The 18,944-nt window shown below is 41.5% G+C and overlaps 1 protein-coding gene across 1 annotated transcript in view; it reads left to right on the top strand.

Moving 5' to 3' along the window:
- sorcs3a (sortilin related VPS10 domain containing receptor 3a) overlaps positions 1-18,944 on the top strand; it is a 324,139-nt gene that overhangs the window by 208,804 nt on the left and 96,391 nt on the right. The window contains exons 5-7 of the mRNA XM_033623946.2: positions 11,555-11,628; positions 12,781-12,845; positions 13,431-13,549. Of these exons, the coding sequence (XP_033479837.2) occupies positions 11,555-11,628; positions 12,781-12,845; positions 13,431-13,549 (258 nt within the window). The remainder of the gene's footprint in view (positions 1-11,554; positions 11,629-12,780; positions 12,846-13,430; positions 13,550-18,944) is intronic.

Raw genomic sequence — 18,944 nt, 5'->3', positions numbered from 1 at the left:
AGTCCCTCTCAGGCAAGTGCAGCCGGCCAGGGTCCACAGGAACAACGCTCCACAACAACGCTTTTTTTTTTCCAAGTGAAGATTAGGGTTTATGCAATTCACATAATTCAGTCGAAATTAATATAAACGCTTGAAGATCCACTCATTACTAAAAGTCTTAAGGTGTGTTTCATATCACATACTTCTGTTAGTATACTTCTACTGTATGTAGTATACTGTGTGCACTATGTAGTGCGCAAATTTCAACAGGGTAGTGTTGTCTCAAACCAAACACAGCCGTTGTGCACTCACTGGAAATGACGACCCAAAATTAGCTAGTTATCAAACTAGCATTAGCATTCGCGTTATCGTTCGTGGTACCAAATCATTACAGACTGCTAAATTAACCCAATAAACATACTGCAGGCTTATATCAGACAACAGTATAGTGGTGCTTAGTGCAAAAAACACATGTATTTGTACAATGCAGCGATGTTCACAGTCGCACAGTCCTCGGCTGTTATTTCCAGTTTGAAAAGTGGCCCCTCCCCTTCTGCTACGTAGCCAAGATGGCGACCATTGAGGAGGAGAAGTGTCCATAGTTCCACACTCAACTTCTTGACCGTTTTGAGTGCACCATCTGGGTACTCATAGTGCACTGCATTTTTCCATACTTCTCAGTGTGAACGCACTTATGCACTCAAAATAGTAAGTGTAAGTATGGAAGTACGCGATTTGAGACACAGCTTTAGTCTTCCAAGAGAGACACTAAAAACTAAAGTAATGGTAAAAGTTGTCACATTGAGATTTAAGGTGAGCTGATGGATTCACGTCATCAACTCATTAAACTAATTGTACAACCTTAAAAGTTGCCGGTAGCCGGTATTTTTGTGGATTTAACTCTTGACATCCCCATTTTTTAACCTATCAACAAAGCTCTGATCAGGTCTGTTGTTCTCCACTCAGGGAAACAGCAGTTAGTGAGCACAACAGATTTTGAGATATCCTGCTTGTCTGTGAGACGTTGCTGTTGAATTGTTTTAAATGTAATTTTTCAATGCTGTGTGCACACTAATGAAATCCCATTCATCTCCACTGTACTGTGGTGGAAGCAGAAATATCAGACAGGTATCTTATAACCTGGACAAATAAACTTCACGGCAGAGGTGAGCAAGAAAATGTGTTTTTTGTTTTATGATATGGATTAAATCCTGAATATGATGCTTGAACAGTAGGCCTAATATCACTGCCAGTTTGAGGAATGATATTTCAGTGTCTGCTTGTATCTGTTGCCATGGGAAACAACAAAAACTATTGACACGATCCCTAACACTTTTATCCACTTTTACTCCCCACTGCCTCCAGCAAAATCCATAACATCTTATTTTCATTGCAGAATGGAACAGACTGACTGTCAATAGAGAACATTGTTGTGGGCAGGAGTGATCAGATCAGCAGGTGGGAGTAGCATGGTGTATCTGGTAATGGTTGAATATCCTGTGGGGAACAGGCATTTATGGGGTCACAGAACAATCCCGCATAGGCCTCCTGTCACTAACTGGTTGCTGAGGTCCACCACATTTTATCATGTGCTGTTAGAAAAATGGAAGACACAGCCGTTGTAGAGCTGTCATTTTTCTTTTTTTCTGATTTATATGTCATCTTAAGCAAAAGTGCACTAACACCAGGCTTCAAGTAGTCGGATAGCAACAGCAAATGCAATAATTTCCCCAAGCATTTCCCATACACCTATAAAATGAGAGAAAAAGCTCTGGAAAAAAAAAGGCTTCATGAAATTCATCTCTCAGTACCTGATGTGTAAACTCTCTTGTGTGAAACCAGAGTTTGAATCCATTCATTTCTCATTTAAGTCTAACTTTCCCTGTGTAGATGTGTTTCATGCAAAGGCTACAAGAAGAAAAACAAATGTGGACTAATACATAAACCAAAAAAGATTTATTCCCTTTATAATCTGAAATCCAATATCCCTGCGTAACTCCTCACCCCGGAGTAGTGAAACAAAAGCTGCTTATTATGCCTGTGAGCCTGCAGCGTATTTTAAATTGTTTGATGGCTAAATGTGATAAAACCAGTGCTACCTTGACTGAGTTTCTTGTGAGACATAGCCCTTGAAGACCATAACTGTGATCTAAACCACAGAGTGAGACATTCTTTTTTGTCTTTGACATACCGTGTTTGAGTGTGCTTCTATGTATCTCCATTAACATGAATTATTCCTGAGATAAAGGAAGCTTACTCACGCTGTGGAATGGCCTTTTAGACCCTTGGATGTTTTTGTTTTTATACTCGAGCTTTGGCAGTGTATTATCATTCAGTTATTCTACCAGCTGTCTAAGAAATATTATTCACATAAAGTATGTCAAATACAACCAGAAATATTCATCTTGGAGTTTTCTCTGGTTCATCTGACTTAGATGTAGTTTTAGTCTTTTGACACAAATGTGTATTAGTTTAGGTCACATTTTGGTCATTATGTTGGTTGTAGTCAATAAAGACTGACATTTTAGTCTCATTTTTGTAGTTCATTTGACGTTTATGTCTCCTTCTACTTGGGTTGGTCATTAAGGTGGCTCAATAGCCAACTGATACACCTACATCTTGAAGAGAGGTGGATATGTGTACATCATAACGTTTTTCAAGCAACTGTTGGCCATTTGAGCAGAGAGCCAACCTGGATAGACACACACAATAAATGTTGGCATTGTAAATTTCTGCAAAACATGGACATGTTACATTTGAACATTATTATAAAGCGGATATGTAAAATTTCATGTTTCATGTTTCACATTTCTTTCTTCAGTCTTAACTAGTCCATACATATCTACCAAGTTTAATAAAAATCGATATGACGGTTAGGCCTAGATAAGAAATGAGCTCTCTAGCGCCCCCATTTTGTTTGATGGGGTCAATAATGGAGGGGTCCCCTCAGATTATGTGTGGTCATATGCCTACAAAGTTGCGTGGTGATCGGTGAAACCCTTGAGATGTTATACACCTTTATGTGATGAGCCAAGCCCTCCGCAATATTCATTGCCTTATAGAAGCTCAGTTTTAGTAAGTTTTCCAACTTTTGCCAAGAGGAAACTTTAGATATTGGTCCCTAGATTGTGTTCACCGAGTTTCATGCAGATCGGTCAAACTTCCTAGGAAGAGATCGATTTGAAGTGTTTTTCAAAAAATTCAAAATGGCGGAAAATCTATGTCAACGGAAGTTATGGGTTCTTGAGGCAGATTTGTTCCTCATGAGGAGAGCCATCTCTGTGCAAAGTTTCATGTCTCTACAACATACGGGGCATGAGATATGCCCATTCAAAGTTTGCCATTTCAGTCGATTGCTATAGCGCCCCCTTTGGCCATGTGATGTAATATTGCTTCATTCACATCTTCCAATGACCCTCTACCACTGTGCCAAATTTCACATGGATTGACCAAGTCAGTGAGGAGAAAAACGTGGAACAGACACACACACAGAGTTTTCGTCATTATATAGTAAGACAATGCTGTGGTTAACGTGTGGTTAGGTTTAGGCGCAAAACACTTGATTATTGTTAGGAAAAGATGATCTTCAACCTGTTCTCATTCAGAAGTCCTCAAATACTGCTACTTGGTCAGTGATTTCTGTGTCTGTGTTTTTTCTAAATCTAACCACATGCCCCTCTTGCACAAGGAAATGAATGTAAATACGAGGTGTTCGACCGATGTAAGAAAAAAAAAGACTGTGAGGACCTAACAAGCAGAAACTGTACATTTCCTGTGAAAAAGGAAGTGTATTTTGAAAAGACACAATGCATGTAACAGGCATAAATTGACACAGCCTTCCAGAGGGTCAACAACAGATGCACCCAGGATTCGTCATATGTAGACGGGAAAGTCCACTGACCAAGAGACGAAATTGTGACGATATGTGCTAGTTGGAAGTGAGAACATGTTGTCATGGTGGTCACAGGCCCTTAAAAAGTCTAACAATGTCTTAAATACATTTAGTGATCAAAAAAAAAATAATAATAAAAAAATAAAAAGTATTAAATTGTCTTAAATTCAGATTGGACGGGTCTTAAATGTTTTTATGACACATCACCATGAGAATTTCCGGAAGAAGGGGAAACACTATTCAGCAGAGTAACAGAATTCCACCCAACACCTGTTTGCAACAATGCCCCTATTTCCACCCTCTGTATGCATTTAGATCAAGCAATGAGTGTGCTGAGGCCTTGCTAGCCAGCCTGCTTGTTAGTTTATAACCAGTGTACCTTACTGGTTTAGTTTAGTGTGAACTGACATTACAGTGTCAGTGTGGGTTTTCTCCAGGGTTCTCCAGCTTCCTCCCACAGTCCAAAGACATGCAGGTTAACTGGTGACTCTAAATTGGCCCTAGGTGTGAATGTGAGTGTGAATGGTTGTCTGTCTCTATGTGTCAGCCCTGTGATAGTCTGGTGACCTGTCCAGGGTGAACCCTGCCTCTTACCCAATGTCAGCTGGGATAGGCTCCCCTTCTACCTCTAACAGTATAAACGGTTACGAAAAAATGAATGAATATCCACTTTTGGTGGCACTATCCCTGCTGAAATCACAGCAACAGGTCGCTACAAACACCCCTGTTTTGTTCACTGAAAAGCTGCAGGGAGCACAGGAATGACCTGCTAAAAAACAACAGGTTTTGTTGTTTGTTGGTCTCAAACAGGGGTCTCTCACCTAGGTGACACACCATCCACTATCCCCTCCACCTCCCACTGACAAAGTCAGCTTACATACTACAAATGTTGATAAGATACTTATGAAATGTACAGATTTTACAAATCTGTACTTTGCAGTGTAGCAACTGGCAACGTAGGTATGTCAAGACAAAAAAAGGAAATGTACTGCTGTGTTTGGGCTCTACAGTAAGTGGCAGATAACAAAACATTAAATATTTAGTGTTATAAAGGCCCTTACACTCATCCGAGAATCTAGATTTTGGGGAGGTATGGGACCTGTTAGGATGACTCACCGATGGCCCATTAAGTGCCAACTAAACAGGAACACTGTAATGCTAATGATGTGTTCGCGCTCTCTTACCTGCCAAGATAAAAAGCTGTTTCAACTGATTTCACCATTTAAACAGTAACGGTAATATACTCAGTATTTGTTGCTCGGGGAGAAAGTCCCCAGACTCCCTTAAAAAAATATGCAGTTTTGTGAGTCACTGAGTTTGGGTAATCTTTATAAACTTTAAGAAACGCTGTCGTATGACTATCCTCTTTATTTGTGCCTTCTTGTAAATTTGGCAAATGCAATAGGTGAAGTTATTTTTCTCTCTGTAAAACAAACATCGTGTCAGTTTGTCCTGGCGTACAGACTACTCTGTGTCTAGATAAATGATATGTCTTGTTAAAAGCAGATGAAGTCAGCTGCACAGATGAGGGTCGCACACGCCGTGCGGTGCATGCACAGTTATTTCTTACCATTCATTTCCCACCCCTGTTGCTTTCATTTTTCACACAGCTCTGTTAAATAACACATCTCGTGGTGCTTTCATGGCACAGAATAGAAGGTATAATCAGTAACTACAGGCAGATCTCTTTGAGCTGCCTCCGTGCTCGTGCTCCTAATTTGAACAATATCCCGTAATTTACGTTTGCTAATGCATAAAAACAACAATCTGTATCAGCGCTTTACAAAAAGCAGCAGCACAATATTTTTTTGACCTTATGATATGATAATAACAAGCGATTCACTATTAGTGTGCTCTGTGTGGGAAGCACACTCCCTCATACACTGCAAGTATGATAAGAACAGCTGATTTCAGGCACACGCGGGTCAATGAAGATGTTTAGTGGCGACGAAGTAAAACAGTCGCACAGCACAATTCTAGTCTAGTCGCGCAACAAGTCAAGCAGCTACATCAACTTCTTTTTTATATGTATACATATTTTATGAAGGTATTTAGGCTTTTTTCAGACAGCGCTAGCAGAGATATGACAGGAAGTAAGGGTGAGAAAGATGCAACAAAGTTCTCAAAACAAGAACGTTGTGGTGCGGTGGGCGTCTTGACCCACTTAATTCCACTGGTAACAATAGTGACCACAAAAGTTTTCAGTTATAAGGCTCTGAAAATGTTACCAAATTTCATGTAGCTGGAATCGAACCTGGGTCACTGCGGCAAGGGCGGAGCCTCTGTACATGGGATGCCTGGTCTAACCACCAAACCACCAACGCCCCTCCCAAGCAAAAGTTTAGTAAGGCATATTAACATAAACATAGGACAGAAATCATTTTTTCTAGGCTCAGTTTCAGTGAAGTTTTGGATATGAGGTATAGGTGACGGCCCAGACAATGCATACAACCTTACAGTTGTCCCTCAAAATTGAAAAGATGCTGTCTTCAGTGATGGTGATAGCGGTGTCTCAGATATAGACTTTGAGGGGGCGACAGGCCATTTGCCAGCCAGGCTGTTGATTTCACATGCTGAACAAGGGCTCGACGATAAATCGATTTTATCGATTAATTCGAATTTTTAGTTTAGGCCGATTTGTTTTAATGAAAATCGAGTTTCTATTTAAAATCCACCACCGCTGCTCCACGCTGGGCTCCCGTAGTTCAGAGTGGGCTCACCCCTCCCCCCGCGCGGTTGATACACAAACAACATGGCAGCGAGCGGGGAAGAACTCGTTCTCAAGAAAGGGAACGAGTTCTTCAGCGCTTTTGTATGCTCACCTGTGTCTGTGTCTGTGTGCTCACCTGTGTGTGTGTGTGTGTGTGTGTGTGCGCACGCGCATCAGGGCCGAACTCCGCTGTGCACGACACAGAGAGCAGAGGAGGATTTTAGACGCGCACCGTGTAGGGACATAAATGACATGCCGTTGTGTAAATAAGATAAATAAGTTTTACCAACGCCAAGCTGGCAGACCCCCGAACCATAGTAAAGGGACCTCCGAAGACCATTAGCTCCTTTAGCTTGTGTTAGCTCGTTGTGGCAACAACACATAAACAACGGGACTTCGTCTGCGTTAAAGAACGGCACTTTATTTTCAGCACTGCAGGGATGATGCACAGCCTCTGTCATCAGTGTCTGACTTTTACATAGAGGGAAATAACTCAAAAACAGCATGCAGAACTGCGTAGGCTTCTTCACTGTGGCTGCTGGATGTAAACAACAGAGCACATGCCTCACTTTCTTCCTGGGGCGCATCCGTCTGACGTCACACACCACACCCGGTGCACTAACGTCTCATACCTCCTACATCAACTACACACATACAAAGGTAAGGTAAGATACAGTAAGGAAAGGTAACCTTAAATGACTTATGTTGTGATCCAATATAATGGTAGGGAAACACTGCCGTATGATAAGAAAGGGGTCCGGTGGAAAGCTATCACAGATGCAGTCGCCATGTATATTGCAAGAGATGTGGTGCCCATATATAGGCTACCGTGGAAAAGCCGGGGTTTATTCACATGCTGAAAGTTTTGGACCCCAGGTATGTGCTACCAGGCCGCAATTTATTTTTTTTTAACTAGGAGGGGAAAAAATCGATTTAAATCGTGAATCGGATTTGCTGTGAAAAAATCTGAGATTTTTTTTTTAGGCCATATCGCCCAGCCCTATGCTGAACGTATGCAAACAGATCATGACAGGAACACCTTTATCAGTGATTATGACCTCCCCCTTCAGCCCGTTCTCATTCCAAAGACACCTGACGCCAAAAGCCACCTTTCGCAACAGTATGTTACCAGGCTGGACATAACCTTTGGTGTTGCTATGATATGCCCTATTAGGGCGGTATGATATGCTGCTGGACGCGGTCAGGTTGAAACACTGCTGGTAACGATGCAATATAAGGAGCAGGAAAGTCTGTCTAGCGTAGGTAGGTCCAACAAACCCTGGACTTTCACCCAGGAACTGAGTGTTCCCTTATTGTCCTAGTATTGGTAGCACATCCTGGAATGTCAATAGCAGACACAGGAGGATACCTAGCATGTCATGTGTGAATGTGAAAGGCCATTGACGAAGCGGTGACATATGAATGTATAAGGGTTTTTTATATGTAAAGTAGTCACTCTAGAATGTGATAGAGCGTTCTAGTGGCAATGCTGGGGACTGCCAGTGACAGAGTTTTAAATGTTTTAATAACTGAGATGGGATATATAAGAATTTGGATGACTGCATAGGAGATTATGTTAATTTGGTCAGTAAATGGTAGATACACATTATCCCACCTGTGACAACTGAGACAGGTTTTCTCATTTTCACCTACTTTTCCATGAAAATTTAAAAAGTTCGATTATTTCAAAGGGTTTTGTCTGGAAAAAAATTTGGATTAAACAAGTTAACCTCTAACCACCGGGGGCCCAAGCTAAATCAGCTGCTGAGGAAAAAATATTTTGCATGTCTAAGACTGCATTTAATCAAGTAATTGGTTCATTTGGCCTTTCTTCCTTCTGTCACCTTTTAGCTTTTCTTTAAATGCAGTTTTTATTTGTTTTTGTTGTGGTTAAAAGGTGAATCGTTAATATTCAATCAGTATCAGTGAATATTTTTCATATTTTCCATTGAGAAAAACAAACACTGGCCTTGGTTTTGACCTTACACAAACCTGGCTTGGACTTTCCAAACTACTACAAAGTCACCATTCTGCATTTCAAGGAGCCTTCAGCTAAAGGTCCAACATTACATGCAACCTGACACACAAGTCAGAGCAACCCAAATGTTTTCTAAACCCACCATCAGCATGAATAGATGAATTTAGCTAACATGCTCTCTGCAATTCCTCAATCACCATTTGAGCTCCCGTCTTTCGCCGGCTCGCTCAGCTGTCTTCGACTCTGTCGGTGGCATGGCAGCCGGTTGGCCACGTTTTTGATTTATCGAAGTGAGTGGGAAACTATGAAGCTTACTTTGTGACAGCTCAGAAGCTTTAAAATTTAAGATGTCATTGAGTTGATGAATGGAGAGAGGAGAGGCTGAGCCTGCCCGCTGGCGTCATATGTCACTGTCCAAAGTGATGAGGGACCCTGCCTGCTGCCCTGTTACACCGACCCAAAGGCTCCTGTGGGGGACCTTTCATTACTGAGGTTGGAAGGATCAGAAATTAGATTTTCTGTAGAATAGTTACCCATGGGTTCTGCATAGTAGAGTCTGTTCAACTTCATAAAGGTTTAGACAAATGTTTGCTCCCAGCTAATACTAGATCCATACCTGAACTGCACACAAGACATTGAAACCCCTTTTCTACAGTCAAGGCCTGGCTTGGTTTGGCTTGGCAGGGATTTGCATTTGCATTACAACAGGGCAACCCACTTTAAGGCGTGTCTTTGACTGATGAAGGCTTGTCTTGAGTGATGACATTTGAAAGCAGTGGGCTGGTCCACCCAGTTATTTTTGCTGCATGTGTTCTTCCATCACACAGCAGGGCAGGTTAAAGACATTTATCTGTTGGAGGTGAGCTGTTTGCAGAGGTGCAGTAAGAATTTGTTGTCTGCAGCTCTTCATCAGACATTTCACTGTGGCTGTTTGTGCTTTCACTTTCCTCCCTGCCGTATTACTTGTCTTTATTGAAGAAAAGCCGCCAACAAAGTTCAGTGAAGTCAGTGATAAACACAGTTCATTTCCTACAGATTCTTCACAATAAAAGTCCCCCGTTATTTTATTATGTAGAAACTTTTATTGTGAAGCAGCAAAATAAGGAAATGTTAAGTTTTCGAGCAGCAACTTTACACAATTTCTGATACAGCAGGTCGCAAACATGAAACAGTAAAATAAAGTGGATGCCTAAAGTAAAAACAGGACGCAGGAGAGAAACTAAACTCCAAACCACAGAGATTCAGTTGGAGGATACAAAAGTACTGAGAGCTGAACACACAGAAACTTTTAAAAACACTTTTCTCTCTGGTCTCCTGCAGACAGAGGTGAGCAGCATCTTGCAACACGTCTCGTTTGAGGGAAAGAAGGGGGGTCATTGGGAGTTGGCTGTGGTCAGTGAGACGTGACCACTACCCGCTTGAGGGTTGGCGGCCCGGCTTTTGGACCTACTCCAAAGATGGTCCATCTCTGGCACAGCTTGGCATGGCACAGTGCATGTTTATGGATAATGGAAACACAAATTGGCACAGCATGGCTTGGCATGGCCATAACTGACGGTGGAAAGGGTGATAAGATAGATGCTTGGGTCTCCTGCCATTACTGTCATCGGTGGCAAGCACTTGCAGCAAACACATGCAGGGATAGATTACTGAACGAGCCAACTGGGCAAAGGCCCAGGGGACCCCCCTGGCCTTCACCGGCAAAATGTCACCCAAATTAAATCATACAAATCAGGAAGAGACTCAAAATGACCATATAAGACTATCAAAATTACCAGAAAGAGAGACAAAACCACAAAAAAGATGCATAATGAGTACAAAAAGGTGCAAAGAACAGTAATAAAAGAGACAAAACCACCACAAAGTCTTTGTGTCTTGCCCCCTTGTAGGAGAGGTGGTGGGGCCTTTTTCATATCTGTGCCCAGGTGCCCATTGCCTCATAATGCGCCAATGGAAAACATGGCCTTCAAGCAATGAAAATTTGATGGAATAAACACACAATAGAGCTTGACATCAATATGTGAAATCCAAATAATCACGGCAATTTTCAAATTAGAATCAGATTATTGCCACAATCTGTACAGCCAGAGTGCCGTACATGTTGTGAGACAACCGGTAAACTGTAATTTTTAAATGGAAAACACACCTGCTGACATAGATGGATTTTCCCCCTTGCGAAGCTGACAAATAAATTTGCAGCAGTGTGACTAATGTGGATCCTTTTGTCTGAGTTAGTGTCAGATTTGCTACGATAAAAGGCAACAAGTAGGAACATTAGCATAGAGCTCAACTGGGGCCACCGACTCACAGTGCTGCGAGGAAACAACAATGCACAGACACAGCAAGATATAAGGGGAGCTGTGTCTACCACATCAATCAATACAGTGTTGGGAAATGCACCCGGGTTATTAATTGTTTGCCCGAGCACCAGAAAATGTAATTAATACATTGAAAGTGGGCCACTGGCTTCACACTGTACACCTTGGCGTCAGCCGAGCCATACATCATTCCTTGCATTCATGTGCACTCATTCTGCAGGACCTTGACTGTTTTATATTCAACATTTGTTTTCAACACAACAGCGGACTAAAACCTACTGAATCAAACCAAATTATTTGCTGATCAGGCTAAAAGGGGCCGCATAAATGTCATATCTATTTCAGTTTTAATGTATTATTCCCATTATGTGCTTTGTCTAAACCCATAGTTGTAAATCGTAAGGGAACAGGGGATTAGAGATGCCTATATCTGTGACAATATGTTAGCTTAAATGGCCAGTTGGTAATGATGATAGCAGCTCATCGCTATGTCAGCCTATCTCCAGATAATGCTTTATAGCTCCAAACTAACCTCCACCCTGGAATTATCCAGCCATGTCTCAAGCCTGCTCGTCACTGTTACGACTTTTAAATCAGCCAGTCTAATTAGAAGCTAGACCAGCGCGGAAACATGCATTCATCTTGCTAACAGGACCCACTTTTTTTTTTCCCCACAGCTGTACAGCTCGGTGGACTTTGGAAGAAAATGGCAACTCATCCACGAACACGTCACGCCGAACAGATTCTACTGGTGAGTCATCCCGCATCTCACATCTATTAGTCTGCTCCACTCCTCTTCTGCAAAGTTTTGTTTACTCAGGAATGCAGAAACTGTTGCTCATGTTCTGCGCGACTGAGCAAGTGATATTGATGGCTTAGAACAAGGTGTGTGACTGACTGGTGATGCTGCTGAAACTCTGCACATTATCTACCCCTTGATACAATCAGGCAAAGATTAATCTCCTCCTTCAGAACACACTTTGCATTCAGTGGCCGAGGGCATGTCGCATTCCACTTCATTTCTCACACACGTTCCACTCATATCAGGCATATTGCACATAAATATTTAAATATTGTTTTTGTTTTTCTACATCAGTAATAGACAGAGGAGAGAGGTGGCTTTTCTACAGACGCAAACATGCAGATACAGAAGCTAACATACAGTATGACGAGCTATGACTAATAATGGATCCGGGACGTCCCTGTCACTTCTCATCCAGTCACGTCTGCTGCTCACCCCCCCTGCAGTGTACCTACTACGTCTGAAAGTGCACACTCATCACAAATGTAGGTCCTGATCTATTCCAGCTCATTGCTCCTCTCTGAGGTCACTGGGGTGTGCCCGGGATTGCCGTTGGCTCTGCCCACACTAACTTGCATAAATCTGGAGCTACTTCTGTGATATAATCCTAAATAATGTGCAGGATCCATCGCTGGCTTTGCCCTTCACCACCAAAGCCCCTTCAAGGACATCTAAACACTGGATGGGCCTCTAGCAATGGCTAGGCAGGCCTCCAGTTGGCTGCATTTAGACAATGGCTTCATCAGCCTCCAAGGGATATGAAATATCACCACAATGGGAACTCTGTTTCCATCTGGTCTAATCCACAAGCAGTAAAATGAGCAAGATTTTACCCAGAGATCCTCACAGTCGGAGAGTGCGGTGACCCTCCACCACCCAGTCAGCGATGAGTATCTTTCTTTGTGTTGTCGCATTTCGCCGGAAGGGAACTAGTGTCAAGTTGCTGTTGCTTCAATATTTAGAAAATGTACATTTGCTCTCTTCCTCTTCCATCCTTTCTCTACGCTGATGACTTTCTGGTATTTTTTTCCTCCCTTTCTTTTTCCTTTACATCCTTTTCTTTTCATTGCCATTCTACGATGGTCTTTCATTCTCTCCAAGGTCTGTCTCCGGCCTCGACAAGGAGCCAGATCTGGTCCACATGGAGGCTCACACACCAGATGGAAGTGAGTGTCTCCTACACACACATACACATCAAACAGGAATAATGAACAGGTCTCTATAGGAACTAATTCCTCAGGGGAAAAGAAGGCATCCCCTGGGAAATGGCACCGACTCGCCCCACCAATAAACCCAGTGCATGATATCTGATTAATATGGCCTTTCTTCTCTTCCCTTTCACTCGCTGAATGTCAGCTCCATAACTCTGAATGGCAGTAGGTCTTCCATAGGCGACATAGGTGAAACTGTTTATGCCCGCCTGTGATGTTGCATCCTTTTTTTCTCATATAACCACTGTGTGATTGACAGCCCGAGATGCTTGTTTGTGGTATCTATACAGGATAAGAATAAATCAGGTGCTACAAAGGGAGGTAAACTAGTCAGGGAAAATGTCACACTGCGTAGACAGGTGGAGTACAACCCTACACAGTTCAACACACAGAAATATCATCGGAGCGCTATATTAATTATCTATATAGTTGAAAAGAATGCAAGGATTCAAAGATTTTTTCAATATATCACGTGTTGCAGATAAAATATTGCTTGCAGTCACAGACGTCTCATATTTTCTGTGTGCCTTCATATGACAGATGTGCAGTATGTCACATGCAGAGCTCAGATGTGCACAGAGGTGAACAGGAACTACCCATTCCCTGGGTACATCGACATCAGCTCACTGGTGGTTCAAGATGACTACATATTCATACAGGTAGGGCTCTAAACAGTCAGTTATTACCTGGTACATGATCTATGATGCTATGGGAACATTATCAATCCTCAGTTAAATGTGTCTTACATATTGAGGAGCCACTATAAGAAGCTTAGCTATTGTTTCATGAAAGGTGGGTGTGTATTCTATATTGTGTTACATCTCAGGATTTTCTAAGCTGCTTATGATCACAATGGGGTCGAAAGAAAATACAAAAGTCACATAAGCACAAGCTATGACTAGCTTTTTGGCTGATGTTTTTACAACCAGCGGTCTACCTCATCGTTCATCAGATATGGAATGACATGAGCATCCTGTTGGACAGGTTTCTGGCCACCTGAAAACCGCCAGTCCAGTAATTCATTCCAGTATTCACTTAACTTATATCTTGATTTGCTCTGCCTGCTCAACAGCAGAGGTGTGGATTCGAGTCAAATGATGACTTTAGACTAGGGCTGTCAACGAATATTCTAAATTCGAATTTAAAGCAAATTTCGAGCGAGAGGTCCGCGGTCGTTTATAACGTAATGTTATAGATAATTGTTTTATGTGTTTTAATCTATAGGTATGTTGAAATAAAAATACCTATAGGTAGTTATGTTTTCTTGTATTAATACATAAAGCGAAAAAAAAAAAATTTGAATGGTTCGAACCTATGAGTTATTTTTAGAAGGAATATTCAAACGTCATTTTTTAGCAATTTTGACAGCCCTACTTTAGATTCAACAAAATCAAAGACTTTCAACTTGACTTGAACTTTAACACCAATGACTCGGGACTCCACTTGGACTTAAAGAGATAGTGCACCCAAAAATGAAAATTCAGCCATTATCTACTCACCCATATGCCAATGGAGGCTCAGGCGAAGTTTTAGAGTCCTCACAACACTTGCGGAGATCCAAGGGGAGAGGGGGTAGCAGCACAACTCCACCTAATGGAGGCTTACAGCGCCTCAGATTCAAACGTCCAAAAACACAGGACACTTGGATCACTACGGACGAGCAGTATGGAGATATTTTGTGGTTTCAATTATGTGTTTTTGGACGTTTGAATCTGGGGCACTGTAAGCCTCCATTAGGTGGAGTTGTGCTGCTACCCCATCTCCCCTTGGATCTCCGCAAGGGATGTGAGGACTCTAAAACTTGAGCCTGAGCCTCCATTGGCATATGGGTGAGTAGATAATGGCTGAATTTTCATTTTTGGGTGCACTATCCCTTTAAGGCTTTTGATTTGAACATACTTGACACCTTCCCCCTAAACCCAAAGATTAAAAAGGATGATATTTTAAAATTAATTTTCCTTCATTTCCCTGATTAACTAAGATTAAAGCTATTCATTTCCAGCAAATTTACACTTCAGTCCCCTGATCCACTTTGTTTGAACCAGTCTAATAGCATTCACTCAAGTTGCAGGAGAGAACCATGAAGAACTAACTTTATGGTTTTGAGCACCAGTTGGAAAAAAATGATACGAAAGTTAATTCTGGTCAACAAAAAATGACTTGCAGTATGCAAAACATTGGAGTCGAAAATTAAAGACGGACACACAACAACTTCCAACTACATTCGACATGTGAAGCTGCACAAAGAACAGTAAGCCCAGGCTAATAGTAACATAGTCAGCTAGCTAACTCTTAGCTAACATTATTACTCTCTTATTAATTATTCTGTTGTGGCATTACACTCTGCGAAGAGCATATTATGACTTGTTTGTGACTCTAAACTCAAAATTTAGGTCTTGGAACTGTATTCTGGACTTGCCTGTCTTGACTTGGAACTTAAGAACAAAGACTTGAGACTGAGTTGTGATTTGGAAAACAATGACTTGGTCATTTGGCTCTGATATGTGCCACAGACACATATCAGAGCCCTTAGTCTGCTGATGTTTGTCAATGCTCACCAGCTACACGTTTCTGTTGACTGTGGTGTTTTGTGTTTGTCAGGTAGATTTTGGTGTGTCGGCAACACATCGTCACTACGACCTTGTCACATATTGATGTTTAATCATGGACTTTCCACATCCAAATATGATATGCAAGGTACCACGTGTGCATTGGTTGTTGAAATCCTGGGACACCGTGTCCCCAAGACCTTAAAAGATTGCTTTTTCATCGGCGTCTGATGCCACAAGTCACTGCCCAAGCACCTGATTTCGACGACTTGCTGGACAGGCTGCGTCTTTGACCAGAAGACAAAAACAATGAAGCTAAAAGTTCTCAAGGCTGCATCTTTCTGTTTTTGAGTATGCACAAAACCCTTTGACATCACAGTCATTTGACATTTATATTCAAAATATTCCTAAAGCAGATCCACCATTAGACCATCTTTTTGATTCTTTACTGCTATTTTTACTTCTCCTGCCACACAATCACAGAGATATGTTTTCAAAGGTTTCATGCACAATATCTCTCATATGACAGATTGGGCTTGGAAGAAAGTAAATATGTAAAAAAAAATCATTTTACTTTAACCTCAACTGAACATTTATGCTTTGTTATTTTTTCTGTGAAACTAGTCTAGTTTTAATATTCATCCTATCCACTGCCCAGTGTGTCATATTAATCATGATTTGTGCGACAGAAAAATCTGAAATGGTAATGTCCTGAATTCCAAGTAACACAGATGCAATTTATGGGTTGTGTTTTAATTTCCTCTACAGCATGAATATTATTTACTTTGACATTGTGCAAATGAGGTTTCATGCATTTAAAAGTCAACAGGAAAAGTCAGCATAATTACATGGCTAGTCCACAACAACTGCAGTTTTATTCAAATTTAACTCCAACAATTGTTGTGGTGCTTTATGTCCTAAAAAGTTGTTTTCAGCTTCTGTGTTTAGGGATAAAAGTTTTGTTCTTACCTCTTCACCTCTTTGAAATATAACTCTTTCCAAAGGTTGCGTGAATACCAACGCATGTTAGAGCATGCAACTGCTGGCACCACCTCCAACGTTCTTCGGATAAATCTCTTGCCTCAGATAGTTAGGTGACCCATGTCCTCCGAAAACCTTCCCTGACTCTGTTACAACAAGCTGATCTCCCATCATTTATAAAATCCTCCACACTGTGATCCCCTCACCTCTCCACAGTCCATCAAGCATCTCATAGTTTGACATCAGCCTGTGCAAAACTTGTAAACCTGAATCACCCTACGGCACCAAATGTACTCTGCACATGTATATTTGTGCTATTAATGATATATTAAGAACATTAAACTAATAAATTCTGCCTTGTGTTATTATTGTGAGTAGCAGCAGTTGTAGTATTACTTGTGACAGTGCTCTTCCAGCTGTTTGATCCCACTAAATGTTTTATTCAGTAGAGAACAGGGATTGTTCAGAAGCCCACTTACCTGAGCCACCTACAGGCAAGGCCTTCCTGCGAAACCCTCACTGGCCTTGGCAGCACATTAGACAAAGAAATAGAGTTGTTCTCCAAAGATCCTTCAATCCTGTTTGACCTCTCTGAAGTCTTTCAAGTAAACTCACAACCACTCAACCTAAACCTCCCCTTCAGTTCTAGCACCTCCACATTTTAACACGTATGCGTCACAGACGAAAGATCCTGAAAGGGATGGGAAAAAAAAATCAATCATACCAATTCCTCTTAAAGTTCAAACCGCCTCTGGTTACCCCAACATCGATCTCCTGCTCCTTCCCTCGATTGCATGTGGGACTTGTTCTGCAGTGCTCAATGGTAGTCCGCTATATTTCCTCTCCGAGCTTGTTTTCTCTCTTCTGAGCCATTCAGAGCACTTACAGGATCAGTAAAAGAATCAGCCCTGTCATACAGCATTAAAACTGATATCACTTCTCTTCAGCAGAGAGCCACACGTTTAGTTCGAAGGTTTTCCTCTAATGAATTTCATGTTGTTATTGATAGGAGGGAGTTTAGGGCCTGCAGTCTCACTTTGCTCCATGTCTCTATGTGTGTGTGTATGTGTATAAAGTGCTTGACGCCCATGGCCTCAAGGCTAATGACAGTTCTCCAGCACCCGTCAGCCCCGTGTTTTCTTGCTGCATAAGCTAACAGCTAACAGCTTTAAGTGTTTGCAAAGGGTCTAGACCATTATGGACGACTTCTTTTTTTCTTAGCCTGCAGATGAGGCTTGGTTAGGCAACTTAAAGATTTCTCTTGACAAAGAATAATGAGACTATTGATTGTCCTACGAGATATTTACCAAAGTCCACTTTGAAACCACCGAGTGCATTGACACCTAGAGAGGGCAGCATCCTCTGAATGCAAGCCAGGCGATCGCTATAAATGACCAAGTCTCCCTGAAAAAAAAAAAAGAAAAAAAAATTACCCTGTGTATCCAGCAGAGCCTTGAAAACCAACAGGACAAAGAGAAGGAGAGAAAGAGAGAGAGAGAAAGATTGATGTGTGCTTTCACCCACCACTTTAATTGATTGGAGAAAATATGACATGGTGTCAGTGATGAGGTTACACATGAAGCCTTGATACAAGGTGCCCCCTGTATTTGTTCAGCAGCACAGCTCCATCACTACAGGGCTAAGAGAAATAGTGAAAGAGAAATAAAATGTTGCTAAAACAAAGCTCAAATAAAAGCAAACTCCAGATACTAGAGGAAAAAACTGTACTTTACTAGGCAGTTATTATAATATAGACTCACAGCCCCCAAACTTTCAAATATGCTCAAAATTTCCCCCCTCAATATATTGTTAAAACAAAATAGCCTAAAGAAAAAGAAATGCATTGCTACTGCAAGTAACCATGCACAACCATCATTAGCAAATTAAATCATAAGCATCAATAAACTTATCAAATTGCCATTATTATTACTACTTGTTCTAGTATTAAGGTGTTCTGCAGTTCCGCGTATGGTTTGTCCATGTGGTGTTGCTGTACATTGGCAGAAGGCTTTGCTTGACTGCTGGGAGTATGTAAAATCACTGTCAAACACTGTACTGTCTCTATTTCTTATCTTCCCAATGTATTAAAAAGTGAAAAAACTAGAATGTAATATGAGTGTCATGGATGCTATATCACTGTTGACTGTTATGGTTTTTGTTAAGTGTTAGTATATCCATAGAAATGTCATAAAAAATCATAGTGTGATATGTGAGAAACAGTCATAGGGTATGTACCAATCCCCCAGGAACAGTGCCTGGCCTTGAGGCCAACTTTACATAGAGGCCAGAAGTGGAATTACAACAATCAGGTCAGTCACGTGATGCAATGGGGACCCCAAAAGAGGCATTTGTAAATCAGTGGATTTTTTTTGAGCTTCACAAACCCCCCCGAAACAGCTTGTTCCACTGTCAGGATTTGATCCACTTGGCCCGATAAGATTTGGAAAGTCTCTAAGAGCAGCATGATTTTATTCCAATTCATGCGGAGGGCTGAACCTGATGTCAGATGCTCAGCTGGCAGAGG

The sequence above is a fragment of the Epinephelus lanceolatus genome, chromosome 3, assembly GCF_041903045.1.
Source record: "Epinephelus lanceolatus isolate andai-2023 chromosome 3, ASM4190304v1, whole genome shotgun sequence".
In the NCBI taxonomy this organism is placed as follows: Eukaryota; Metazoa; Chordata; class Actinopteri; order Perciformes; family Serranidae; genus Epinephelus; species Epinephelus lanceolatus.
Note: the sequence above shows the minus strand (reverse complement) of the source record. Positions and strands in the feature narration are given on the sequence as shown.